At 35.0% G+C, this 25,244-nt stretch overlaps 2 protein-coding genes across 5 annotated transcripts in view; one reads left to right on the top strand and one right to left on the bottom strand.

The window, feature by feature from the left end:
- Nucleotides 1–230: 230 nt before the first annotated feature.
- On the bottom strand, nt 231–18,337 carry LOC128999945 (transcription termination factor 5, mitochondrial). Of its 2 annotated transcripts, none has more exons than XM_054426737.1 (10): nt 18,123–18,337; nt 16,893–17,022; nt 15,828–15,916; nt 14,943–15,082; nt 14,227–14,386; nt 9,915–10,076; nt 8,444–8,611; nt 7,285–7,535; nt 4,134–4,364; nt 231–431 (listed from the first exon to the last, which is right to left on the bottom strand). In XM_054426737.1, the coding sequence occupies exons 2-10, from the start codon at nt 17,017–17,019 to the stop codon at nt 239–241; spliced, it is 1,521 nt and encodes a 506-aa protein (XP_054282712.1). In that variant the 5' UTR covers nt 17,020–17,022; nt 18,123–18,337; the 3' UTR covers nt 231–238. The 2 variants fall into 2 exon arrangements, with proteins under 2 accessions (XP_054282712.1, XP_054282713.1); XM_054426738.1 differs by having other exon boundaries at nt 18,147–18,337.
- Nucleotides 18,338–22,005: 3,668 nt separating this feature from the next.
- Nucleotides 22,006–25,244, top strand: part of LOC129001345 (serine/threonine-protein phosphatase 1 regulatory subunit 10-like) — a 66,782-nt gene continuing 63,543 nt past the window's right edge. For all 3 annotated transcript variants that reach the window (XM_054428627.1, XM_054428626.1, XM_054428625.1), the window contains exon 1: nt 22,006–22,486. In XM_054428627.1, coding sequence (XP_054284602.1) covers nt 22,484–22,486 — 3 coding nt within the window. In that variant the 5' untranslated portion in view covers nt 22,006–22,483. The remainder of the gene's footprint in view (nt 22,487–25,244) is intronic.

Raw genomic sequence — 25,244 nt, 5'->3', positions numbered from 1 at the left:
CTACGACAATGTCCAACACCACTTCCTCGCCATCATGCAAAAAGCTCACAGTGTAGGAGGACCATGTGGCCTGTGTGATAGGAATTTCTGCAAAGTGCTTGTCATAGGTATATTTCCGGTACAACATACTAGAGCTGATAGCGCCCGGTTAATAAGCATCCTTTGTACTCACTTCTCCGTGATTAAAACTACAAGAGTATAGTTGGAGATAAACAAGAACATTTGTACTAATACAGTTTTATTGCACACTTGGTACATTGCCAAAATCTTGTTCTGACCAGACTCCGTGGCCGCTGAAGTGATGGGGACGTTCCATGTAGTACAAGACTAGCTGTAGTACCACAGAGGATGGAACCTTACCCTCCTCATCTCGCAAGTGTTCAACTTCTGGCTGGGAGTGTACCTGCTTCAGCCATCTTGCAACCTTCTCTCTACACAAATAGTACACCTCGGATAAATTAAACAGTAAAGCACAGTACATGCGGTATTGTTATAAGTATAATTGTGATGAATAAGGGTTTGAAACGTGTTTGGTACTTAGTGGGCAATCCGCTGAAGTCAAGCTAATATCAAATTAATCAGCCTTGACACCTTTAATATGCTATTATAGATAATATCTACTTACGTATCACGTATGCCAGTAGGTGTCAATTATTAAAACTTGAATTATGCTGTACATGTTTCAAGCCTAAATACGGCTCATCTTCAGCAGCATTTTTCTATGTACAATTTTTCACATCGAAAGATGATTGTCGACTATATACAGACCACATATACACACACACACAGAACGTTTTAGCATGCTATTTTTATTTACACGTGTTTTTGTAGCGTACGCTCGTTGAGATAATACCCGACCGGACGACATTAGTAGGCCTACAAATGTCGTCCGGTCGGGTATTATCTCAACGAGCGTACGCTACAAAAACACGTGTAAATAAAAATAGCATGCTAAAACGTTCTGTGTGTGTGTGTATATGTGGTCTGTATATAGTCGACAATCATCTTTCGATGTGAAAAATTGTACATAGAAAAATGCTGCTGAAGATGAGCCGTATTTAGGCTTGAAACATGTACAGCATAATTCAAGTATTAATAATTGACACCTACTGGCATACGTCATACGTAAGTAGATATTATCTATAATAGTCAAGCTAATTTCATGGTGACAGTAACAAGGTAATTTAAACCACTATATAGTCAAGCTAATTTCTTTTTTGAAACTTAAACTGTTATATTACCATGGACCTGCTGGTCTGTGCAGGGATCGAAAAAGAAAGATAGTTAAGTACCATTGAGGTATTAGTAATATGGACAAGCCAGTGGTGACCGTATGGAGGTTTTTTTAGCTCAAGTCTCTACCACTGAGATTTGTTTGGTGGATGGTCAAATACCTAATTATAGCCCTTTTGACTCTTCAAAATTCGCTATCCTTGCATTGACAGCACTCAAAGTGTCTACTGTATAGTTTAACCAACTTAGTAATATAAAAATCCATATTCTCATCTAAATTGCTAAAATAAAAATACACCAGCTGCAAAAGTGAGAAATAGAAAATACGGCCACGTATAAACTCACTCAGTTGTAAACAGTTGAAACTATATAAGCAGATGTGCCATGAACTTAATCAAACTCAGCTTTGATCACTTTGGGTTTTAAATCTTTCAAATGTGAATCTAAATATATAAAAGGCAAAGCCCTCACTGACACACTCACTCACTCATCACTAATTCTCCCACTTCCCATTTACCTAGGAGGCTGAAATTCGGTACACCGATTCTTTGGGCATTAAATAGGAAAACTAAGTAGTTTTTATTCTGATCGGGCTTTCTGGCTCCGCCCCAGTGGCTCTGGAGTTTCCCATGTTAACCTTATTATTTTTCATATTTAAAAGGAATTAATGAATCTTAACAGCTGTTTCAATTAAACAAGTTGATTCTGTTCTATGATGTTCAATAGCATTAAAGTTACAAGGATTACCAACAGGGTGCAGCACTATTATTTTTTTTATCCACGACAACACAGCTAATTTGCAACCAAAAGGTGAGTGAGCGTAGCGAACGAACTTCAACCTGGAGGCGAGTTAGCGTAGCAAGCGAGCTAACCTGAAGGCAAGTGAGCGCAGCGAACGAGCTCCAACGTAAAGGTGAGTGAGCGTAGCGAACGAACTTCAACCAGGACGTGATTGAGCCATGCGAATACTTGTGAAATTAAACGGGGCAAAGCCCGCGGGTACAGCTAGTGTTTTATAACCGCTTGGAACTCACTTTTTTTCTATTTTTCAAAATGCACAGATGTTTGTTCATAAAATGAACAATACAAATAAAATCAGCTGATGAATTTGACAGAAACTTTGTCAGATGTTGACTAAATAGTGAAGTTTGCTGTAAACAAACCATTTGCAATACTAAGAGCGAAGTGGCGATGTTTATATAATTTTCTAAGGACTTATTGAATCATCCTCATATAATATAATTAAGATTAAAAAGGCCTATAACTGAAAGTTACCTTCCACAATGGTTAAAAGTATTTAAGGTACTACCTCAACCTCACAATTTAACACTTTATTCGGGTTGACATTTTCATTATAAAGGTGCTTTTGTCCTTTCCGTGAAACACTGAGAAATAAGGACATTAATGCGTTACCAACAGACATACACACAAAAATACAGAACTTAATTAGGGAATTTGCTACGCTTTAAGCATAACAAAGTACTTATAAAATTTGTATCTGAAATCTTTGTTAATGTCATCAAATTTCATCATAACAATTTATATTTGCTTGAACCGATGATGACCCGAAATGACGGCTTACTATATGAAATGAAGTACTAGATAGACGATTTAGATTGGTAATTTATAATAAAAATTACCAAAATAGGCCACGAACTATTGATACATAAACAATGTAAAGCGTTTAAACAATTCATGATGGTTTGCTGAATAAATGTTTTACTAAAATGCGTTATAACGTTGGGTTTTTGGACGTTTGTAATTTTAAGCAGGTAGGCCGTGTATTCTAGGGAAAAGTACTGGTATCAAGGATCATTGTCGAAAAGGTTGTTATGAATAATTGGGTAGGCGTACGTACCCAAGAGATGGGCTACGGGCCTATTGGCTGTATGGTCCAGCGATTGCATCACACGGTGAGTAGGTACTATTCACTATATATATATAGTCAATGGTAGGAACAGAAAATAACACATTAGAAAAGCGAGTTTAGCATCATCCGTAAACCTCTGTTACAATCACCCACTGCAGTTGTGATTTTTTACTTTACACTTTACACAACCGCCATTGAAGTGCCGTCAATGAGTGGAAACCATGTTTCTAAGCTATTGGCGACAATCATTATTAAATTTAAGTTTCCCAGCCGTATACAACACTGATTCAAGGTCTTCTTTCTGGTTATCAAAACTCAAGAACAATTTATACACAAAGAATCTCTGGTTCCTGAACTGGATGATGCCTAGTTATTTAATTTCATTTACGGTTACACTATTACACTATATTATTGCATTTTCGATTAATCAAATCTGTTATGTAAGAAAAACATTTTTAATCTCACTTTGTTGGGATTTGCATTCAAAACGTGATTGAAAAAGGTTGCGGTATTTGTAAACATATCAGTGACAGCTAGGAAAAATAATCTTGATCCGAACAGCTGTTCGTTATTTCATAGATGATTATGCAATAAAAATTGGACGAAAACTTGACATAAATCGCACAAAACTACATTTTTGAACGTTCGTTATATTATTTACAAAGTAGTGAGGCCATATTTTAATGGCTAAAGACAATCTCGCCAATCCAGTGAATACATTAAAATTACTTGGATCTTGATAGGTACTCTCGTTTTCCAGGAGAAGATAGCGTAAAATGCCACCTTGAGTGTTACAGACAGAGGGAAAGACAGACAGACAGACAGAAATTGAGATAAGACTCGTTTCTGCTTATTTAATGTAAAAGACGTAAAAATAAACTAAAAATATATAATTCTGAGCAATGTACAGACAAAACTCTAATTTTATTTATATAGATTAGTCCCTGGAAACTAATTTTATCAGGTACGTAAACAAAATTCAAACCCCAAAAAATTGTATTATGTGATTTTATTTCTTTATTTCACTTACTTTGGATATAGCACAATTGGTAAAGCTTTGAAGATGTCTGCTTTGCTAACACCACCATTGGCCAACAGATACTGAAGAGTGTCAGCGATTAGTGTGAGTGGAAGTAAGAAGAAGAAGGGATGCAGCATGATTTGATTCTTTATCTCTTTTATTTCATATCCCAAATGCATCTTGAGATAATACAACATGTCTGAACCTTTACTACTATCATCTTGGCCCAAATTGATGCGTCTGAAACAATAACAGATAATGACAGTGACAGTTCATACGCATCCATCACATTTGGATGGACTGCATGCTAGTAAGGCGGTCGACACACGGGAAGACTGAAACCCAACTAAAGTTGAACCAACTTTTTTGTGACGCGATTACGATTGCAGTTGCGTTGGTTAAATCCGCACACGGGCGCGACTGTAGTTGAGTTGAGACAGTAAATGAGTTCTAATTTTGTTATAACGATACTGTGTACTGTGTATGGTGTTTGAAATGAGTGGTAGTGATTAAGAAGCCCTGGTGTTTTATAGACAATCAAGAATGTAGAAGGTATTGGGTACATACAAATATTAAATTTAGGCTCTTTGTAGCTGTCACTGCATTAAAAGAAACAGACGCAAAATTTCAGTCTATGAACAGGATGTCAAAAAGTACTTACGAAGAGTTATCGCAGTTGGTATGCCCGATCCTTGAAAAGCGCAATACAAATATGCGAAAAGTTGTTCAAACCAGGCGACTGAAATCACCTAGCAACCGGCAGGTCCGGTTGCTTAACAACTGATCGCCGACTGGTCCTCAACTGGTCGCATCGCAGTTGCACCGTGTGCACTGTCCCACCTAACTAACACCTCGGGACGCTGGTGACTAATTTGTCCAACTAGTTGCCGATTTCCGTTGGAAAACAGTCTTCCCGTGTATCGACGGCCTAATGTGTCACAACCAAATCTTATGACAACACAAAAAAGTTGGTAAAGTTTCAAGATTCTTAACTGTAACAGAATGACTATCAAAGTATATAAATATTAATACTACCAAATACAAATAAATATTAACCACGAAATGTTTGAATTGATTGTTGATTGGATTGATGTTTGATGTTATTATTTCAGGGTTGTGAGTTCACCAAGAACAGCAACTATTGAGAAACCTCAAGATCTGTGTTGAAATTTACTATAATATCTTAAAAGAACAGAACTTGGAAACACAAATAATAGAACTGAACAATAACACAAAGTTAATAATGCCCATATATATGTTTCATCTTTAACTTTAACATGACATTACAGACTATTTGAAAGTGCTTCAACTCAACTTCACCCACTCAACTTCATTGGACTTCGTCAGGAGTCCAATTTCTTTCAGTTTAGATTACATGGTACTGTAGTAAACATTTAATTATTATTGTATTATATTATTTGTAACTTTAAGCAGGCGAGTAAGATTTGAGTTTTGAGATTCCATTTTTAGTTTTGGAATGTAAAATATAAAATAAAACAATTATATTGTTGTAAGACTTAAGCTGGGTTTTCCTAGGCGCGGAAGCGGAGAGAGGAACGTGGAGAGCGGAAAAGATATTAACATGGTGTTCCTCTTTGCTTCTAGGAAAACAGTAACATTAAATTACCTAAGACAAGTGGAGTCCGTTCTCCGTGTTCCTCTCTCCGCTCTCCACTTCCGCAACTAGGAAAACCCGGCTTTTCATGGAATTATATGACCAGTCAACTACATCTATATGAAGTTTTGAAGTTTGCTAACCATGTTGTACAGTAGAACCCCGGTTAACCAAATTCAGGTTAACCGAAACGGTTCCATAAAATAATACAGGGCTAAAATATAAGTAATACGTAATGTAAAATGCTTTAGTAACTTCAGTTGTTGTTTAGTTTCAAGTATTTTCTAACCCCCATTGTAACATTTCTGTAGGTAGCTGAAATAAAATACTGTATTATATAGACGTGGTTTTAAATTAATTTTTCCAACTTGCCGTGGTAATACATAGGTTATATTTAGCATATGATGGGCAGGGACGTAACTAGGGGGGGGGGCACGCGGGGCATGAGCCCCGGGTGCCAGTTGTTGGGGGTGCCAAAACAGGCACAGATTTTTTCAAACAAAAATTGTTGAAAATATTTTTAATCCGTCTTGCAAAAGAAAATCAATATATTTTTTATTTTTATATAAATCTAAAAAAGTACAAAGTGAAATGATGAATGCTATCTGACTGTTATTATACTGTTTACGAATCATGTTAACGGTCCGTATGAACTTGTACGGAGCGAGTATGAGGATGAGCATACTGCGTTGTCTGTCGTCGAAGAGTCACTAGGACGGCGCCGGTGCGGCGACAGAACACTTCCACCCCTCTCCCGGCAACCAACTACCCCTCCGCTCACACCGGTCAATACACACACACACACAAACACAACACTAAAACATCGACGCTCGCTTGCTGGTCTGACCCATCGATACAACACGTCTGACCTTGACTAACTGTGTATATTGTGCACTAGTGTAGTTGACAACAGTTCATACTCAATGTCAGTTGACAATCAATGTCAACTAAGCTCTCTTGTAAAATGGCATTTGCCGTGCATGTAATAAATAAATAAAAATACTTCATTCTACTCGTAATCAGTGGTTCAGGACACGAAATGTGGACAATGTGGTTGCGGTGCTGTTTCTTTGCGTGTTACTAGCAATATTATTTTCGTGAATGATTTCGTTTTCAATTAAACTATTTGCCTTTAAAAATATGTACCGTACTGTATTCAATTATTTACCACATATAACTAGGCCTTAGTACTTTTAACTTGAGGTTAAGCATTTTAAGATCTAAATAGTATTATAATGTATTGTACCGATGGACACACCCCACATTTTTTAAGAAGATTTGTTAAGGAATTAGTGTCAGTCCAATTGAGGGGGGGGCGCCAAAATAGGTGTTTGCCCCGGGTGCTGAATAGCCTAGTTACGTCCCTGATGATGGGTTAACCAAAAAATTTGCTATCCGAAACGGCTCTTCCCCTTTTATTTCGGTTAACCGGGGTTCTACTGTACTTCCGTAACTACTCAAAAATTAAGTTATGAATTATGAAGCTGGTCTTTTATAAATTCATAAAAATTTACAATACATGCATAAATGTATGGAAACACCTACTTTTGAAATTGGTCCTCTACGTTAGTGAGCAAAGATAGGGACAAACACCTCCACTTCATGGATGTCAGCAACTGGTAGCGGGACATGGAGATATGATAACGGGCTATCAAGAAGGCAATCCGAGGGCTGCAGAAGAACGGGTTGATAACAGGATCTGCGTAGAGTGCAGCTGCCCTCTCTTGTACTGTGTCAGGTGACAGGGTCAGTATGTTGGAGTAGTAGATGAACCCTTGGTCTGGCACATTGTAGTTCTACACAGAAACATGAAATGGAGCCTGTTAAAGTTGATTTGAAGAAATGTTAGGGTTGTCTATAAACTAATGTCTCCACTAAGCTTCCGTTGCTGTGACGCAAGGAGGTTTGATTGTATACAGCTGGTTTAGAGGGCTGGTTTAAATACGTTTCAAGAAACAGACAAACTGATTCTATAACCATTATTGTATAATAGTTATTGGTACCTGGGCAAAGCCGGGTATTGCGGCTGGTATTTATTAAAAGAGACCCAATGACGGTTGTAAGACAGTAAAAATTAATGTTGTTGGAACTAAGCATGGTATGGGCTTGTTAATAATTGCTGATTTTTTTGTCTAAGGCACAAGCCCAGAATCGTTTTTCACAATACTTCAGGCTAGACCTAGGGATTGCAGCATTAGAGCTTAAATAAAATCCATTTGTGATTTGGCGGGATTTGAACCCGGGACCGAAGTCCTGCGCTGTAACCACTAGACCAGCATCGCTCCCCAAATATAGAAAAAGGTTGTAACATTCATAACAACATATTTAGGCTGGAAAAAGATAAGGTTAAATATAAAAACGTGGTAGACAGACACCAAGATTACGAATGACAGTTTTACGAGGGTTGTAACAAAAGCACTGAAAGGAGCCTTAGTCAAGCCTTATAAACATTGTATGTATCCTTAACATAACTTACTTTATGGAATCTCCATAAATTTAATATTCGTTCATGGAAAAATATCAATAACATTTTAAATTATATCGATATTTTTCAATAGCTACCTTAAAATCCTTCAAATAACCGTCTAACAATAGTTAGACATCGCATGGTTGCTGAATACATATATTTATAGGCCTATACATATATATGTCATGGGGGGTTTGTATGTAGTAGTATAAAATATATTATTCTTAAGTAACTTACCCTCATGATTTTTACTATTTTCATCATTTTCTTCACCGGTCGCATCAAAATCTTTGGATTGGTACAAGCAATACTCTCAATTGAGGCATCTCCCAACTTTGGTAAACACTTTTGTATTTCCAAAAAGTTTTCAGGATGACATGCCAATACAAAAATATTCTGTCTGACCTGTAAAACGGTTTGTAAAATTTTCATGAGTTTTACCTCAATACTCAAATGTTCAAGTTAAAAAAAGTGGAAGATTGTTTGGGCGTGAGGGAACTGTGGGGATGAACTTAGTAGTTCCCTATGATACCACTGTCGCTTTTAGCACTGTGATTTAGTGATGTGTCAAAACCGAATCTCAAATCTCAAAACCATCAAAACTTTGGAAAAGTTTCGGTTTTGAGATTCGATACCTGAGTTTCAAGATTCAAAAGTTTCGAAATTGAAGACTTTGGCAGGTATATTTTTGAAACCTTGCTGACATTTGTTAATGTCATTATTATTGTTTTTAACACTGTTTCCACACACAAGCTCGTAGCAATAGAGCAAACATATAACCATTAACAGTAATAAAAAAAGTAAATTGTATTCTGAACTTCAAAAGGCATCTTAAATATTATAGCTGAATGACGTACGATTCAGTTTCATATCAATATTTACTAAACACAAAGAAATTATGACCACTAAATGTTCAAACTAATCCAATATTCATGTTTATGTTGGTGTTAGGAATTTAATTTATTTTATTGTTGGTTGTTCATAAAAAATTATGGTTTTTTAAAAGATTATCAGTCACATATTTTATTCATGTTATGTCAGGGTCAGGAGTCGATCTCTTTCAGTTTTGATAGCATACTTTACATTTTATTTATTACCTGTATTTTTGTGTTACCGGTACCTTTGCCTTTGTAACCAGCTAAGTAAAAAGGTTTTGGTTTCGGTTTTGAGATTCTAAATTTTTGGTTTTGACCATCACTACTGTGATTAGTACGGCGTGGTGTTGGCTGGACTATTTGACCGAAGAGGATGATTTCCAAAAATAAAGGTACTTAGGTACAAATACACCGGTCAAAGGAAACAAGATATTAGTGGAAAAATTGCAAAAACTTAAATTGTTGTTACCATAAAAAATTACATATATTTAATGAACTAAAATTTAATGCCTAGTCAAATGATAACTAAATTTCTAAAAATTAATTTTATGATCTAACACTCTTAGTTAGGCAACAACAAAGCATAAAACAAAGGCCTAAAAAATTTAACAATAGATATGATAAACCTAACTTGCTGTATACAAAAGAGTATGACATGAATAGGTAAGTAACTAGGAGTACGCTCCGAAGCCGCGTATGAGAATGAAAGAAGACCATTTCATACATACAAATATCTTATTTAAAATTAGGCCTAACCACATTCATATCAGTTGATCAGCTGCTCAAGAAGTTTTAACTTAATTAAGGCACTTCAAATCCATAATATTTCTTACCTTATGCACAGGTAACTTGAAGCAATGGATCAGTGTGTCGTAGCTTCTCATTACCAACCTGATGCTCTTCTGATACATGTTTTCATGAGACACGTATTTATTTTTCACTTCTTCAACACTAAGCCCCAGCTTCCATGACAAATAAATTTGAAGAGCTTTCGTCTGTAAAAGTACGTTTAGTCAATGAATACAAAACTTACAAAACAGATGATGAATACAAAATCAGAACAAGCCTTTGTAAAAAATTCTGTCTGGGAATATTAGAATTTCGGAGATATTTCCCACAGTGGCCGCTAGGTAGACTATAGGGAGCGCGCGGCCAAGTCAGCTGACTGAGTGAGACAAATAATCAGTGTTATTCTTAGGTTGTCGGTTACTCATCACTAAAATAAATTAATCACAATTTACTAAAAAATGTCGAGGTATATTTAAAGTTTACATCAAAACTCATCTTCAGCCTCTAGTAACAACATATCAAGTAAATAAACTATGATTTATAATGTTTGTTTATAAATTAATTAATTAACATATGTTTGAATTATTTTAAAATTAAGTTAGTAGGAAAAACATTTTTATATGTATATATTATGTAGATGTCACAGTTAATTTATTATTGTTTTTCCAATTTTAATTTTGTTCTCAACCTCTTCTCAAATTAAAGGTATAAACATTTTTTTCCTACTAACTTAATTTTAAAATAATTCAAACATCTATATATTAATTTGAAACTGTTTTTCTTTGTCACAGCTATTTTGAGAGAATGGCTGGGCGTAGAAACTCGGTAGAGGTGTCTAAAGAAAGGTCTTGGTCTGTAGATGAGCCATCAAAAGAGAAACATGGTGAATTCCCTTGGGGCTCTGCCCCCGTGGCCTTTAAATTCCCACCCTATGTTATTCTTATGGAGGAAAACGGGGGTTTTGTCACAGCTAATTTGAGAGAACGGCTGGGCGTAGAAACTTGGTAGGGGTCTCTAAAGAAAGGTCTTGGTCTGTAGATGAGCCATCAAAAGAGGAAAGAGGTAAATTCCCTTGGGGCTCTGCCCCAGAAGCCTTTAAAAGTTGCCTCTTCAGATTTGTTTACATTACGACCATATGCATAATTCTACACTACTTTTTAATGAAACAGCTGTTAATATTTAAATTGTGATTTATTGAATTTGTCAAAATGAAGTACAGTATTTGCAATGGATTTTTCTGATTTTAAAATTGATTTTCTTCTGCATCGTGTCATGTTTTGCAATATAATGTTCTATTACCAAATCAGTGGAAAATCCTAATATCACAGTAACTTTTAAAATTATTTCTTATGGAGTGAACTTATATCCATTGTATGGGTTGGTTTCTGCCTTTTTTTACCACTTCTTGGAGATTGTACGTAGGTGATATTCTTTGGCATATTGCATCTGTAGACGAAACTTGGGTTGGTGTAATTATTACAATGGAAAAGAGCGAGAAATCCTAGACAATTTGAGATAGGCTAAGAATAAAACTGTATTAACACTGTGCTACATTTCTGGAGCAATCATTTAAATAACCGATTTGCAAACAAAGTAAACATAGAAAAAGTCATAGAACACAACCAAGTAGAAGAAACAGAAAAAAAGTTTTTTTCTTACACTAAAAACACTAAAAAAACAAGATCAGCTTTTTTGAAAAAGATGAGATATTTACAAAAGATTTTGATTATATCTAACTGTTATGTAGATTGAGAGTATTTCTATAATCTTTGAGTCGCATGTAATGCTTCGCAATTGCTCGAATTCGAGCAACAGGTACACTAGTATGTTAATTAATTTATAAACAAACATTATAAATCATAGTTTATTTACTTGATTAAGGAACGCGGCAGCGTTCCGCCCCGCCAAGTCCCCCAGCGGTACACAGCTGCTGCAGTGTATATATACATGACGTGACAAAGTGGCTTTTTTACTCGTCTATAGCTCTGAAGAAACAAAAGCTATTAAAATAATTGTTCATCCACTGGATAGGGGCAATCATTCTTGGCAAAATAAAAAAAAGAATTTAAAAAAAAGGTTGTGTTTGAGCCAAGAAAAACTAGTTTGAAAATTCACAAATCTTCCGTGTTCTCCTTCTTCTCCTTAAATGTTGACGGACCTACAGCCCAAACCACTGGCTCAATTTTAATGTTTTTTATGTTGTTTGAAAGCCCTTAGCGTGTAGATGTGCCTTTTGAGGGTCACAAGTCGGTGCGTTGACCCATAAACCCTTGGCAAGCCCTCAAAGTACGATTTTGGCCCATTTAAATAACATGGGATTAAAATCAAAACAAAAGAAGGATCAGCTGCGATTAAATCTCAATTAATTTAAAATGTTAGAGAAATTCATAGGATCAGCTGAAAAAATATTTTAAAACTTTTATAAAGTATTTTTTTCAGGTATACCGAATGATTTGAGCTACTTACTATATAAAATTACTTAGAGCAGTGATATTCCCCGATACTTTCCATTGAAAAATGCAGTGTACCGATGGTACACTGGTACAGCAGCTCGTCATTTTTAACAGTTTAATACTACTTATCAAAACATATGAAACCTAGGAACTTGAAACTTAGTACTAGTACTAAGGTTAGTTTTAACATTGTTTCTTCATAATATTGCCAAAATTTATTTAACTAAATAAGGTTAGTTTTATGTTTTGATACACTAAAACAAATAAAACAATCGGGAAAATCCGTCTACGTATGTTAAACAAGCAAAAAAGTGAATGTAAAAAGTGATATGTAAATTTAGGATAAAAATGAGTTTTTCAATATTTGTTTTGCCTTATGCTATCTCTAACAAACCTAATCTGTTTGATTACATTTTTACTTCTCTAATAAGGGCTCAATTTACACTAGTCTTTAGATATACGGGTTTAATTATCGGAACACTTATGTAACACCAATGCATTTTATGTGTAGTTGTGCCCTGGTCTATATATAAGAGAAAAGAGGATTTTTATTTTAACTGTTAATTTTCTACAAAAATAAATACAATCTAACAAAAAACCACTAAGTGGTAACACTTCCCCCGCCAAGTCAGCAACCCAAAAAAGACAATAAATCGCCACTTTTCCGCCAAGTAAAACAATGTAATGTATGTAAGTTTGGCCACTTGGCGGCAGACTTTTGCTTGATCACTTTAAAAAATACCATAAAATTAGTTTCATTGAGCAAGTATCTCTCCCAATAGTACATTGCTAGATGAGAGCTTATTTTACAAAATTTGACCTTATTTGTGTCACATTTCATAAAATCATAATAGTGATGGTTTTATATTTACTGATTACCTCGAAATTATTATACTTAGTTGGACTAATTAATTAGAGAAGTTGATTTGTGAAATTATCCACCAACGTAACTTTAATGAAAAAAAACAAGCAAAAGTCTGCCGCCAAGTTGCCAAACTTACATATATTACATTGTTTTACTTGGCGGAAAAGTGGCGATTTATTGTCTTTTTTGGGTTGCTGACTTGGCGGGGGAAGTGTTACCACTTAGTGGTTTTTTGTTAGATATGTTGTTACTAGAGGCTGAAGATGAGTTTTGATGTAAACTTGAAATATACCTCGACATTTTTTAGTAAATTGTGATTAATTTATTCTAGTGATGAGTAACCGACAACCTAAGAATAACATTAATAATGCCATCACGAAGGAAAAAACATACCGGAATGAACAAATAATCAGCTTAGAAGCAAAATGCTTATGGAGAATAGTCAGACAGGAATCTTGCCGCCAAAGTGAGCTTAGCGTGGCCGCTGCTAGGATCGCTTGCGTGGCTGCCACGCAAGCGATCCTAGCAGCGGCCACGCTAAGCTCACTTTGGCGGCAAGATTCCTGTCTGACTATTCTCCATAAGCATTTTGCTTCTTAAAGGGCTTTGTATTCATTGGTTTAGTTGATTAATTGAAATTTAATCATAGTTTTTCATTATAAACATGTGCAAATCCTTTTTTTTACGTAAGCTGTTTGCTAAATCAAGTTGTGTTGTGTGACAAACCCTTTGGGACTGGCAAAAAATAAAAATTTGCAGGGATGAATGAAAACGAACAGTTATTACCGTTAGTTTACCAAAAACACGGGATATGTTGTGAAGTAATTTAATTTACTGTCCGTCTGTTTGCAGCATATTGTTAAAATCCAGACAATTTATATAACCACCCCTTTCCAAAATAGCTAAAAGCTTATTGAGCACAACACTTAACATAAGAATTCTTATTTCAAAAGCAGAAACGGGATATTATTGTTTAATGTTTTTAGGGTTTTTTAAACGGTAGGCCTACTTCCGCAACCTAAAACCTTACAACGTTACCTGTACATATCCAAACAATTCTCTATCATTTGTCTTTGGTGGGTACAGTTCCCTAGGAAGATCAGAAAACCCCAAAATATTATGAGCTATGTCAGTCTCTTGACTAATTAGACAGGATTGTTTCAGGGTTTGAACTGAAGTAGAGTTTAACCGTGGAAACCTGAAACAAAGAGGATTGATTAGAGTAGGAAAAACAGTGTGTATCAATTCAATTTCAAATCATATTCAATTTTAGTAAAAGAGGAGATTTTAATCTCTTGGACTTATATTATGTCTTAATAGCTCGAGAAGCAATGTTAGTGTTTTTGAAATAGTTTACTTTTTGCCATAATCTACCTCTTCTCTTCCAAATTTTTTTTTAAATCATGAAGGACTAAGATATTGTTTTTGTTTAGGTGAGCTGAGCTGTAATCATGACCATGTCATCAGTGTTGTAGCTTTGTTAATATTAAAAACGTTTATGAGATAGTAAAGTATTCTTCCTTTCCGTCCTGCTCCAGGTACATTAAGTATCTTAGGCCAGTCTGACTGTTATTAGGGTTCCACATATGAATATAAAACTATCGTATAAATTTCAATACTACTGCTCTTATTTTGAGGACAACAATTATTACATTTTTAAAGGACACACTTTGAACATTTGTTTTAAAAACTGAGCAAAACATAATTTGTTATTATTTTGTGCATACAGTTTAAGATTTTAAAACTCCACTTACTTCCTTATTTTTTCCAAGGTTATAAGTTTCTTTGTCATACCACTCTCTTCAAGAATATTGTATCGGTGATCAATCAAGAAGGGATGTAACCACATAATTTTGGGCTGCTTTCGAATATCTTCATGTGTGAATCCTAACTCCTAGAAACGGAAAAAGAACTGAATTATAGTCGTAATCAAAACATAAATAATATCGTTTCTTGAAATTTAATAATACAAACAAAGAACAAAGGGTACGGTTATACTAGGATGCTAGCATTCCACTTCGAGCCGAAAATGACGTGATTTGTGTTGGGATGCTAGCCTCTCGGACTGTTACATATTTCTTAATACGTTTTAACTCTTCCTCTTTCTTTTCTTCTTCAATTATTGTTCTTTTTGTTTGGATTTAGGTCTACCAAAACACATTAGGTAGCCTACTTAAAATAAATACCAGAACTATAGGCCTACAGATATCAGCTTAAGAAAGTAAAATCGTTCCCGACTTCACAATAATTTCTTCTAAAGTACTGTAATGATGTGAAGGGGTGGGGAGTAATTCTAATGCTTGCTACACTTTGCATCGACCCATCACTTTTTGGATTCTTTACTGAGTTTACTGACCTGAAATACCAGAAGAAAATACATTGGTATTTGTCAAAATTAAAATGGTTTTAGTTATAAGAAACATAACGATTGCTTTGATTCCCACAGTCCAATCTTTTCAACTTAGGTTTATAAGCTATAGAGAGAAAGACAAAAAACAGTAAAACAGTGAAATCACAGAAACTTGTCAACAATCTTTTGATAAAATTAAAATTGTTTATGAAAACAAGTTTTCTATATTTGGATTTTTTCCAACTACAAAATAACTTAACTAAGTTTTACTGCTACTAGAACTACTCACATGTAGCTTGTTCACAACTTTTTCAAGATTTAACTCACGAATGGTTCTCTTCTTGGGTAGAACTCTCTTAAAATCACCTTTTTTGTACCCTAAAAATACCAAAAAAAGTAGAAAGTTTGCGGAATATTTTATCCAGTTTTCAAGTGTTTTCAAAGTTTCTCAGACACAACAAAATGAGTTGAAATGCAATTTTAAATAATGCTTGCTAGATTGTAGATGTGCATACCAGGAATTGTTTTCAAACGATTCTGTCTGGATTTCTGGCCATGGTTCTTAGAAGTTACATGTTTCAGACAAATACTTGCAGGCTATTATCATCGCATAACACAAACCAGGATTTAAGCTGCAGCCACATATTGCAACACAACTCAAAATTGTTATAATTTTGCAAGCAACAAAGCAACAATATACAAAGAAAATATTATAATTATTCATACAGTATATAAACAAGTTTAAAGCCAACTACAACTCTAGGTGAGTATTTAATATTTTATTTACACATTGGCAAATAAAGAGATTTTAGGTTTAAATGAATAGGCTACTATTCATATTGCTATATCATATTGCCTATATTGATATGTTTTACTATTGGGTAGCTAAGTGGTTATACGATTCTGAGAAAAGTCAGTAGCTTTATGATAGTTCGAAACTGGACCCAGCTGTTCCTGATCATTGGGCTTGAAAAATAAATGATCGTAGCTAAAGAAAAAGCTGATATTATTCAGTAACAAAGCTACACAGATCATCACACTTATCTACACTCCATCCTTTACTCATATTTGCGTTACAGTAGAATATGCACCTTAAAATATGCACCTAAGTGGTGTCTCCATCTCAATCGGTAATAATAATATTTGGCTGCTCTAGTCTAAACTATTAATTTGCCTCGAACAAAGTTCAGCTTCAAGGATGTAATCCAGTAAAAATCTAAACTGACAGAAAAAAATTTGCTTAATCTGCAGGTTTATTTTACTGTGGCAGATTTTTTTTAGTTAGGTACAAATGTTTTGAAATTAGAATTTTCAAATAATAGGCAAGTTTGTATAATGCACCATAAATACCTACCCATTTTTTTAAGAATTTCTCCATTTATTTTTGAATGTGCTATGTTGTGGGCTGTGGCGAAGTATATTTGATGAACTTGGGGAATAAAGAATGCTTTGCACCTTCGGCAAACTTGCAGAAAGAGCATGTTCTGAAACAAATCATAAACATATAAACTGAGTTGAGCAAATAATTACTTGCAACACCTTTTAAGCTACAATACCTACAAATTTGTAAATTAGGCACTGTTCTGGTGCAAGGTTTCCACTCTAAGCCGCATTTAGAGGTGTGTATTTTTAAAGAATAAATAACGAGATTACAACTTGTGTTTAAAATTGCAATAAGGTAATTCAAAGACCTTTATTTCTTTTTTCAATAATTTTCATGTTTTCATTATGTTTCATTTTCCTTAAATTAATAGATCTTTTAATTTAAAAGTTGTATTCACAAACTTTGAGTAACTTATGTAGGGGAATAACAAACATTGAATTGAGCTTACGTGCTCTGCATTGGAGGAATCAAAACGTCATATTATTTGTTTCTCTTTCTGCTTTGTTCCAGGACTGACTAAGTACTAAGTACTGTACCCCTAACTTACAAAAAATCTGCATCCCAGTCGGGTCCTGCTGTGTCGAGTTGTAGGCCTAAGGTTATAAGTTAACTTAAGTTAAGGGGTATAAATTTATTAGGCCTAACCTAATTACTTAATTAACAGCAATTTATTTCCAATCTGGGTAGCCAAGTGGTTATAGTGCTCGCCTTCAAAGCTGAAGGTTGATGGTCAGATTCCAAGCAAGATAGTTTCCAGACCCAGATGCTATTTTTCATTGGCTATAAATTAATTATGATATCCAATAACAAGGTCAAAGTGAGATTGTAACAAGACCAGAGGTTGGCCCGTTCCCTTTAATAAAAAAAATCCATTGGCATGCAAAACACATAGGATAAAAACATCTCATAGCCTAATCAAATTCTTACTTAAAGGCTAATCTTAAAGTTTTAGCCGGGTAGACTTCTGTATCTGTTGTCAAAAACAACTGAAAGAAAATACCAATTATTCTATATATAGGATGAAACAATCAATATATTGAATAATCGATATAGTGATCGATATTTTCATTCGGTTGTTTTTGACGACAGATACAGAAGTCTAGGCCTACCCTTTTAGCCTACAAAATAAACCAGTTGTACAAGCATGTAATTTTTTATTTAGGCTATATAACAGTAAGGCAACCATAAGCCTAGGCCTACCTTGTAATATAGATCAATTCTAACCTGATAGGACTATTAACCATTCCGTCTCTGGTTTTCGGACCTATAAATATTTTACCAGCCTCTTGACCCACCAAATCACCATACTTATTAAAAAAAATATTTTATTGAAAAGATTGTACTAAATTGTATGGTTCTAATTTAATTTAACTAATAAGAATTTACTTAGAACTACTAGCGGTAATAGGCTTGGCCTATCCTAACAAACAGCAGACGACAACAAACTATTATTTATTTGTTAGTTTTATCAAAAAGGTCAGTTTAATATTTTAACCATACAGCGTCTAAGCTTACTCCTTTAAAGTTGAGTAGCTTTTCATAATCATAGCCTCATTAAATGGCTTAAAGGGTTATCAATTAATGGTAATTTAATATTTTATTTTGGTAGGTAATATGAGTATTAAATAATGATATATATATATATATATATATATAAATATTTGCCTCTTAGGTCTACCTACATAAAAAAATAAAAATTATTAACTAGACAAAGTTGGAAGTCCAAGTGATGGCAGAATTGATTAGACAGTAGTTTAATTTATTGTCTCATTGTTTATTCTTCAGCTTGTTTCATGAGTGTGTGTCCTAAGGATTTATGATTTTTAGTGAAGCCATAGACCATAGATAAAACCATAGATCAGATTTCTCGGTGCCCGTCAAGGCATGCAGTACCGTGAAGTCCCAGTGGCCGTCTTCCTAAACAATTTAAACCTGCTAGATCTACACTTGAGACGCTGTGTGGCAGACGTTGTTTTCTTCCACAAACTTCTCAATGGCCAAATTGACTGCCCTGCTTTACTTGCCGAAGTGGACCTTCGTGTGCCTTCTGGAACCCGTTCGCAGGATCTGTTTGGCAAGGAGGCACTTCAGTAGCCAATACGAGTATCACGCTCCTCTTGCAAGATTTCTTCGTCTTGGAAACACTTTGAGGGCCAGTATCGACTTCTTCGGAGACACCACGAGGACTTTTCGAAGGAAGGCTACGGTCCGGTTGACTTCCCTGCGCCAGCAACAAAATGTATTGTAGGTTATTACATTTGTTATATAGATAGGTTAGAATATTTATTAATCAATGTGCATGTAAATTAAGTTGTGTTTCTTGTCTTGTTGATCTCTTAAAATGTTTATTTATATATTTATCTGTTTTCCTGTTAATATATATTTATTGAATTATATAAATGCATATTTAATTATTAATTTAAGATTTAAGTATCGTAATCATTTTTGTAATGGTCTTTGCCGTTGGAATGTAAATAAAATAAAACATACTCCCTTTTGTGTTGGTTATTGGCTAGTCTATCTGGTGCAGCCTATGAAAGCAAAAATGTCCAATAATTCAAGAAATATAAGTGTGTATCATGGTTTCATGTTAGTATTGTGAATGTTTTATCTATGGTAATATGGTATTGTATAGAGTTAGAAGGGGCAGCGATAAGAACCCGCGGACCTGGAACCTCCCCATGGTGGAAGGAAATACCCCCGCTGCAGCAAACCTGCCGACTTAGCGAATTTCCATTTGCCTGGATTGATTTTTTATTATTAATCTATTAAATTAACATTTATTTTTAACGAGTACCTAGGTTAGCTACTACAGGGAAACTAATAAAGTGTGTTTTTTTATTAAAATATCAATAGCTTAGTATGAAATAAATGAAAACGCCAAGTTTGATCAAAATGTATCCTTAAACAAGCTAACTACAACATATTATAATATTCTCCATAAGAATAACATGTTAATGTTAAATTAACAATTTTTTTGAATTTTCTCCATAACCAATTATCGTACAAAAACACTTTGATAGGTATACTAAATTATTTGTTTTTTTAAGCTCTTTAAAAAGGTCTGGAGAAAAATTGATAAATTGTGTGTTTTAAGGGTAAAAAATGAGAAAAACCCATTTTTACCCCATAAAACCCCCCGTTAAACCCCCGGGAACGGGGTCCCATGGTCCGATGATGCTGGTTCGCGAACTCATTCAAGTTTATCCCGCCTTACACCTTCAAACCATATTTTATCTAAATCGGACAAAATTACTCAAGTTATCGTGCGGATGGACATATATATATATATATATATATTTGAACGAATGGTGTTTTTGGCCTCTGGGGACATCAAAATAAACAAGTAAATTGATCCCGGGCCTAGGTCTTACCATGAGACCTACGGTAATAGCTACTTCCCTATAGGGAAATTCGCTAAAAAGAACCTTCACCCTTGGTAAACCACAAAACACGTCTCTACAAATAAACGTGAGAAAAATTTTGAAAATTCGATGGTATGTGCGAAGGTTTCACTTTTACGAGTCTGTCAAGCAGATTTCATGGTCCAAAAATCGAGTCGCGGAATTTTATCCCCCTGAAATTTTACCCCTAGAGCAAAGAGCAGAGAGATAAATCTGACACCACAGCAATTGGGGTAAAATTACATCCGCGAACTTTTGAGTTACACAACACAATATAAGTAGATTAAAGGTGTAACTAAACGTATCTTTTCACGGTTATGTGATCCAGTTTGATCAGATCTCTTCTCTGCTCTGGGGTAAAATTCCAAAAAAGGGATACAATCCCAGTGATCACCCCCGCAAATTGGCAGCCACACTGAATAAATTACTCATGAACGAGATGGAGGGTCCACATTAGTGTTGACATGTTAAAACCTAATACCCGATGAAAAATATTTCCAATTATGAGTTGATTTTTTAACATACAGGGTTCAAAGGTTAAGGGGGGGGGGTGCAATTAAGTTACTTTTCAGCCACCCTGTATTTGCTTTTATTCGGATGATCTACATTCCATAATTAGTCAAAGATTTTGTAAAATTTCCCGTTTGATTATGTAAACTGTTTGCTTGAGTAAAACAATGTTAATCTAAATCGTTGTTGGCCGTAAAACAATAGTGGAAGAGTAAGATTGTGTACATACATAATTTGTTTGTTCCTGCAACACTCCATGCATAGAAAAGAACACCACGCTTGCAAAACCCATAAATAAAATTAAAAACATGATGTCAGGATGCTCAAAGAGCTAAAAGAAGCTGTCTTAAGGACATTAGATTTTACAAATTTTAGGAAGTTGGTGGAGGAGAAATATTCCCAAAAATAGTGTCAATATTGGCAAGGAAACAGGTTCCTGTTCAGCACCAATCCCAAGAACAAGAACCCATGAATTCAAAAACCTCTATTAACTTTGTTTTACACAAAGCCGTTTTAATTCAAAAGAAAATGGTTTTTTCAGCTGAACTATAGCGCCTCCTCTAATACATCATTACTTAAGTTTAAAGGAGACCAAGGCTGAATCGGCTGAACTGATTGGGAATTTTACAAATTCAGTTGACTGAGTAGTTGGGTAGCTGAGTGGTTATAGTGCTCGCCTACTAATCGAAAGGTTGCCAGTTCGATCCTGAGAAAAGTCCGTAGCTTTTTGATGGTTCGAAACTGGACCCAGCTGTTCCTGATCATTGGGCTTTAAATAAATAATCCTGGCTAATGAAACAGCTGATCTTAGTCAGTAACAAAGCTACACAGATCATCACACACCATTCTACACTGACACTCATCCTTCACTCATATTTGGGTTAAAATACGCACCTAAGTGGCGTCCCCATCTTAATGATTGATTGATTGATTGATTGATGGATACTTCCAAATTCCCTTAAACACTGAATCATTTCAAATGATTTTTGTTGGACTTCCATTTAAGTTCAATAATTTTATTATAGTTTGTTTTCTATACTACTTCTATAGTTGACTCCTCTAATTGGACTCGTCTACCTTGTCACTTCCACGTCACGTAGGTAAAGCCAACGCCCTAATTTCTTCTTCTTCATTCCGTCGTCTTCTTCGTTTGCAGCTGCAGCAGCTAGCTTTCAGCTTACGACGGTTTCGTTTGTTTGAGTAGATTGTCGGACTACTAGATGCGTATACAACTTTAGCATTATAAAACATTGGTTTAAGATAAAACCTTTTAATGATCTAGTATAATTGAGCAATCCCTAACACTTAACTAATAGGGACGTTTTACTTGTATCGCCCGTAATTCCGGACTAGCGTATTCGATTTCGTTTCAAAGCAAGGCCATATTGATGGTCATTTAGCAAGGTTGCTCTCTCTGGTCCTGCGTTTAATTCGAAACGCGTGTTTTATTTGTCTTTTGACTACAATTAACGTAATTCTTGACATACGTTCTAGAAATTAAATAGTAATTTAGTCGGACCTCAATTCAGTGTGACTTTGTTCTTGTTACCTAACTTAGATGACTAGGGCTATATCGATCGCCATATTGGATGCCTTCACTTCTCAAAATAAATGAGATAAATTAGACTAAAGATTTCTTCTAAAAATATGGTAAGTTGTGATTTCTAGTCGAAAACGAACATTATATTCTTTATATATGGGTAAGGTTGGGCTAGTTGCCACTTAAAGGCATGCTTTATATTATTTTAAAATAGCCTACGAGTGCCACTTAAAATGACCTTCACTGTCCTTAGGTTTAGTGTAGCCTACTTGGAGAAAGCGCAGGACGTGACTCATCGAAACTTTTTCATACAAAATAGGCCTAAATAATTTAAGTTAGTTGTACTGGTATAGCCTAGTAGTAATTAAGCCTAGTCTATTATAAATAGGCCTATACCTAACTTAAGTTAACTTATATGTTACGTAAGCCTAAAGTCTATTTAGGCTAGGTTAGTTTTCAGCCCTTGGGCCTAGGTCTATGTTGAATCAGGGCCCGTACGTGGATTAGGCGTCCGGCAGTGGCAGTCATAACCTAGTGTTACATAACTAGGGCCTAAGTAACCAAACTTGCTGATAGGCTAATAAAAAAATCGATTGGAGGTTAACTTCTGTTCATAAAATAAAACAAGTTAATGCCTCAAATTCTAACAAAAGACGTACAGTTGAGGAGAAATGGCATTCTAACTAGCCTAAGTTAAGCAAAGTCTTTGACAAAAAGTTAACACTGATGGGATTCGATCTAAGTACCTCTTGAACATCAGCCCAAGTTACTGACTAACTCTGAGTTATCCACTAAACCACGAACACCGATGGCAGTATATCGTAGGCTATGGTTGTGTTAATGGTGTTCCGGGCCCCCACAACCGGGTGACATCACTGCCGGGCACTTAATCCACGTTCGGTTTCTGGACGCGTATCCTTGCGTAATAATTTTACTTGGGGATTGGAGCAAGGGAGGACGTTCTTTTTTCCTATAGGCTACTTACTGCTTTATCAATTTAAACTTATTTGGCCTATTGTTAACTTAACTGTAAACCGCTTTAAAATTCCATAGGCTAAATTAACTTAGGCATAAAAACCTTAAGTTATTAATAATTAAAATAATAAGTTAACTTAACAAGTTAAGTTATTCTAAACAATTTACAAAAGTTGAGTTTAAAGTTAAGTTAAGTTTACACAACTTTAAAACTTAGGTGTTTTAAAACTTAATATTCTTGGGAGATAATTGTTTTCTTAGGCCCATTGAACTAGATAAGATAGGCCTGGTTCCAAACTATTTTATGAAACGTTACGTTTTTCTTGTCAATTTACTTTAGTTAATTATTAATTTAACAAATGACTAAGTTAAAATCCATGATTCTTACAATTAAAATGATTATTTTCAAAGTTACACAAATAAAGTGACATAACTTAAGACTGTCTTTCGATTAAAATTTATCTTGATGTTCCTTGGCCCAGGATCGCTTCTTGAACATTAAAGTTGTACGGTATTTAAGTTAAAATTACCTGATTCAGTCTGTGATCCTAAATTTTTGTAGTGAGCAGCTAGGCCTACCGGTTTTGATCTTAATCTCAATCTTAACCCTTAGAGTGCCAGGCGTGAAATAAAAGTAACGCTCAAAAAATGCCGATGATTTTTCCCGGGCGCTTAAAATGCCGAGCGCGATCTGGCGATTTTTAGGTTAAAATTTCGTAAAAATCGAATTTTTGATATTTCGACCAACGAAAATCGATGTAACTTATCGCATCTAGTAACTTTCGACTCGATGTTAATATATGGGTTTAAAGAATCCGAGTATCCATTCGGTTGTTATGACAACTGTTCGATCATTACGAAACGTCCGGTCAGCCGGACGTTGGCACTTTTGGCTCGTTCTAAAAACATCCGGTCGGCCGGACGTCGGCACTTTTGGCTTGTTTTAAAAACGTCCGGTTCCCCGGACGTTGGCACTCAAAGGGTTAAAAACAACCCTGCACATGGTGATTTTTAATAAGTACAGCACCGATTATCCAATTAGACAACGGTCATCTGAAACGTATGTTACAGTACCGAAATTGCCACCAAAGACACTATAAATTCAAATCTAACTTATCGCCATACATCTTATAAGAGCGGACACTTTGAGCGAAACTTAATGACACCGACACGGTGATATGGTGCTGTCATGTAGGTAGTCCTACATACCTACATGTATATACAAAGTGAGGTTATGTGTAGACTATATACTCTATACTCATAACTTCACTTTGTCTCAGTGACATCAGTGGTCATTGTTTTTTTTTGTAAGTAGCCTATGAGGCGTTTTGGATAGCTTTTTGATTTTAGCTACATAGCAATGTCAATGTCAGAAAAAAAAACTAGTTTCAAACTTATGTGAACAAACTCGTAACTTGTGATTTCGTCTTTTAATTTATTAACTTAAGTAATTTTGTACTGTTTTGTTGTTTTTCCTGAGTCATTAATCCAAAGACTTTTGATAATGTGTGATATCCAATCACATGTTCCAAATGTATGTACAAAGTCTGTCATTAAAGATATCTCTGTAGGCCTACTTTTCTCTCAAATAAGGTGTTTTATTTGCATTTCACTGATCAAACATTCTGGTAGATTACAAATAACTTAGCCTAAACACTCTTTTTGAGGGAACTGTATATACTGTTAGACATTTTCAATGAAACGACTTTGTACATACGATTAGATATTGCACATAATAAAACTAAGTTAAGTACCTACTGTATGCTCAATGCTGAGAGAGCTATACTTTATTGCTCTCTGTTTAGTAACTAAAGTTACTGATAACAAATCACGGGGGCATTAACTCACAGTATATTAAAGCTTCTACAAATTCCAGCTCAAATTATTCCACTG

The sequence above is a fragment of the Macrosteles quadrilineatus genome, unplaced genomic scaffold (assembly GCF_028750875.1).
Source record: "Macrosteles quadrilineatus isolate MER2022 unplaced genomic scaffold, UCM_ALF_1.0 Scaffold_8__2_contigs__length_117827958, whole genome shotgun sequence".
Classification (NCBI taxonomy): Eukaryota; Metazoa; Arthropoda; class Insecta; order Hemiptera; family Cicadellidae; genus Macrosteles; species Macrosteles quadrilineatus.
Note: the sequence above shows the minus strand (reverse complement) of the source record. Positions and strands in the feature narration are given on the sequence as shown.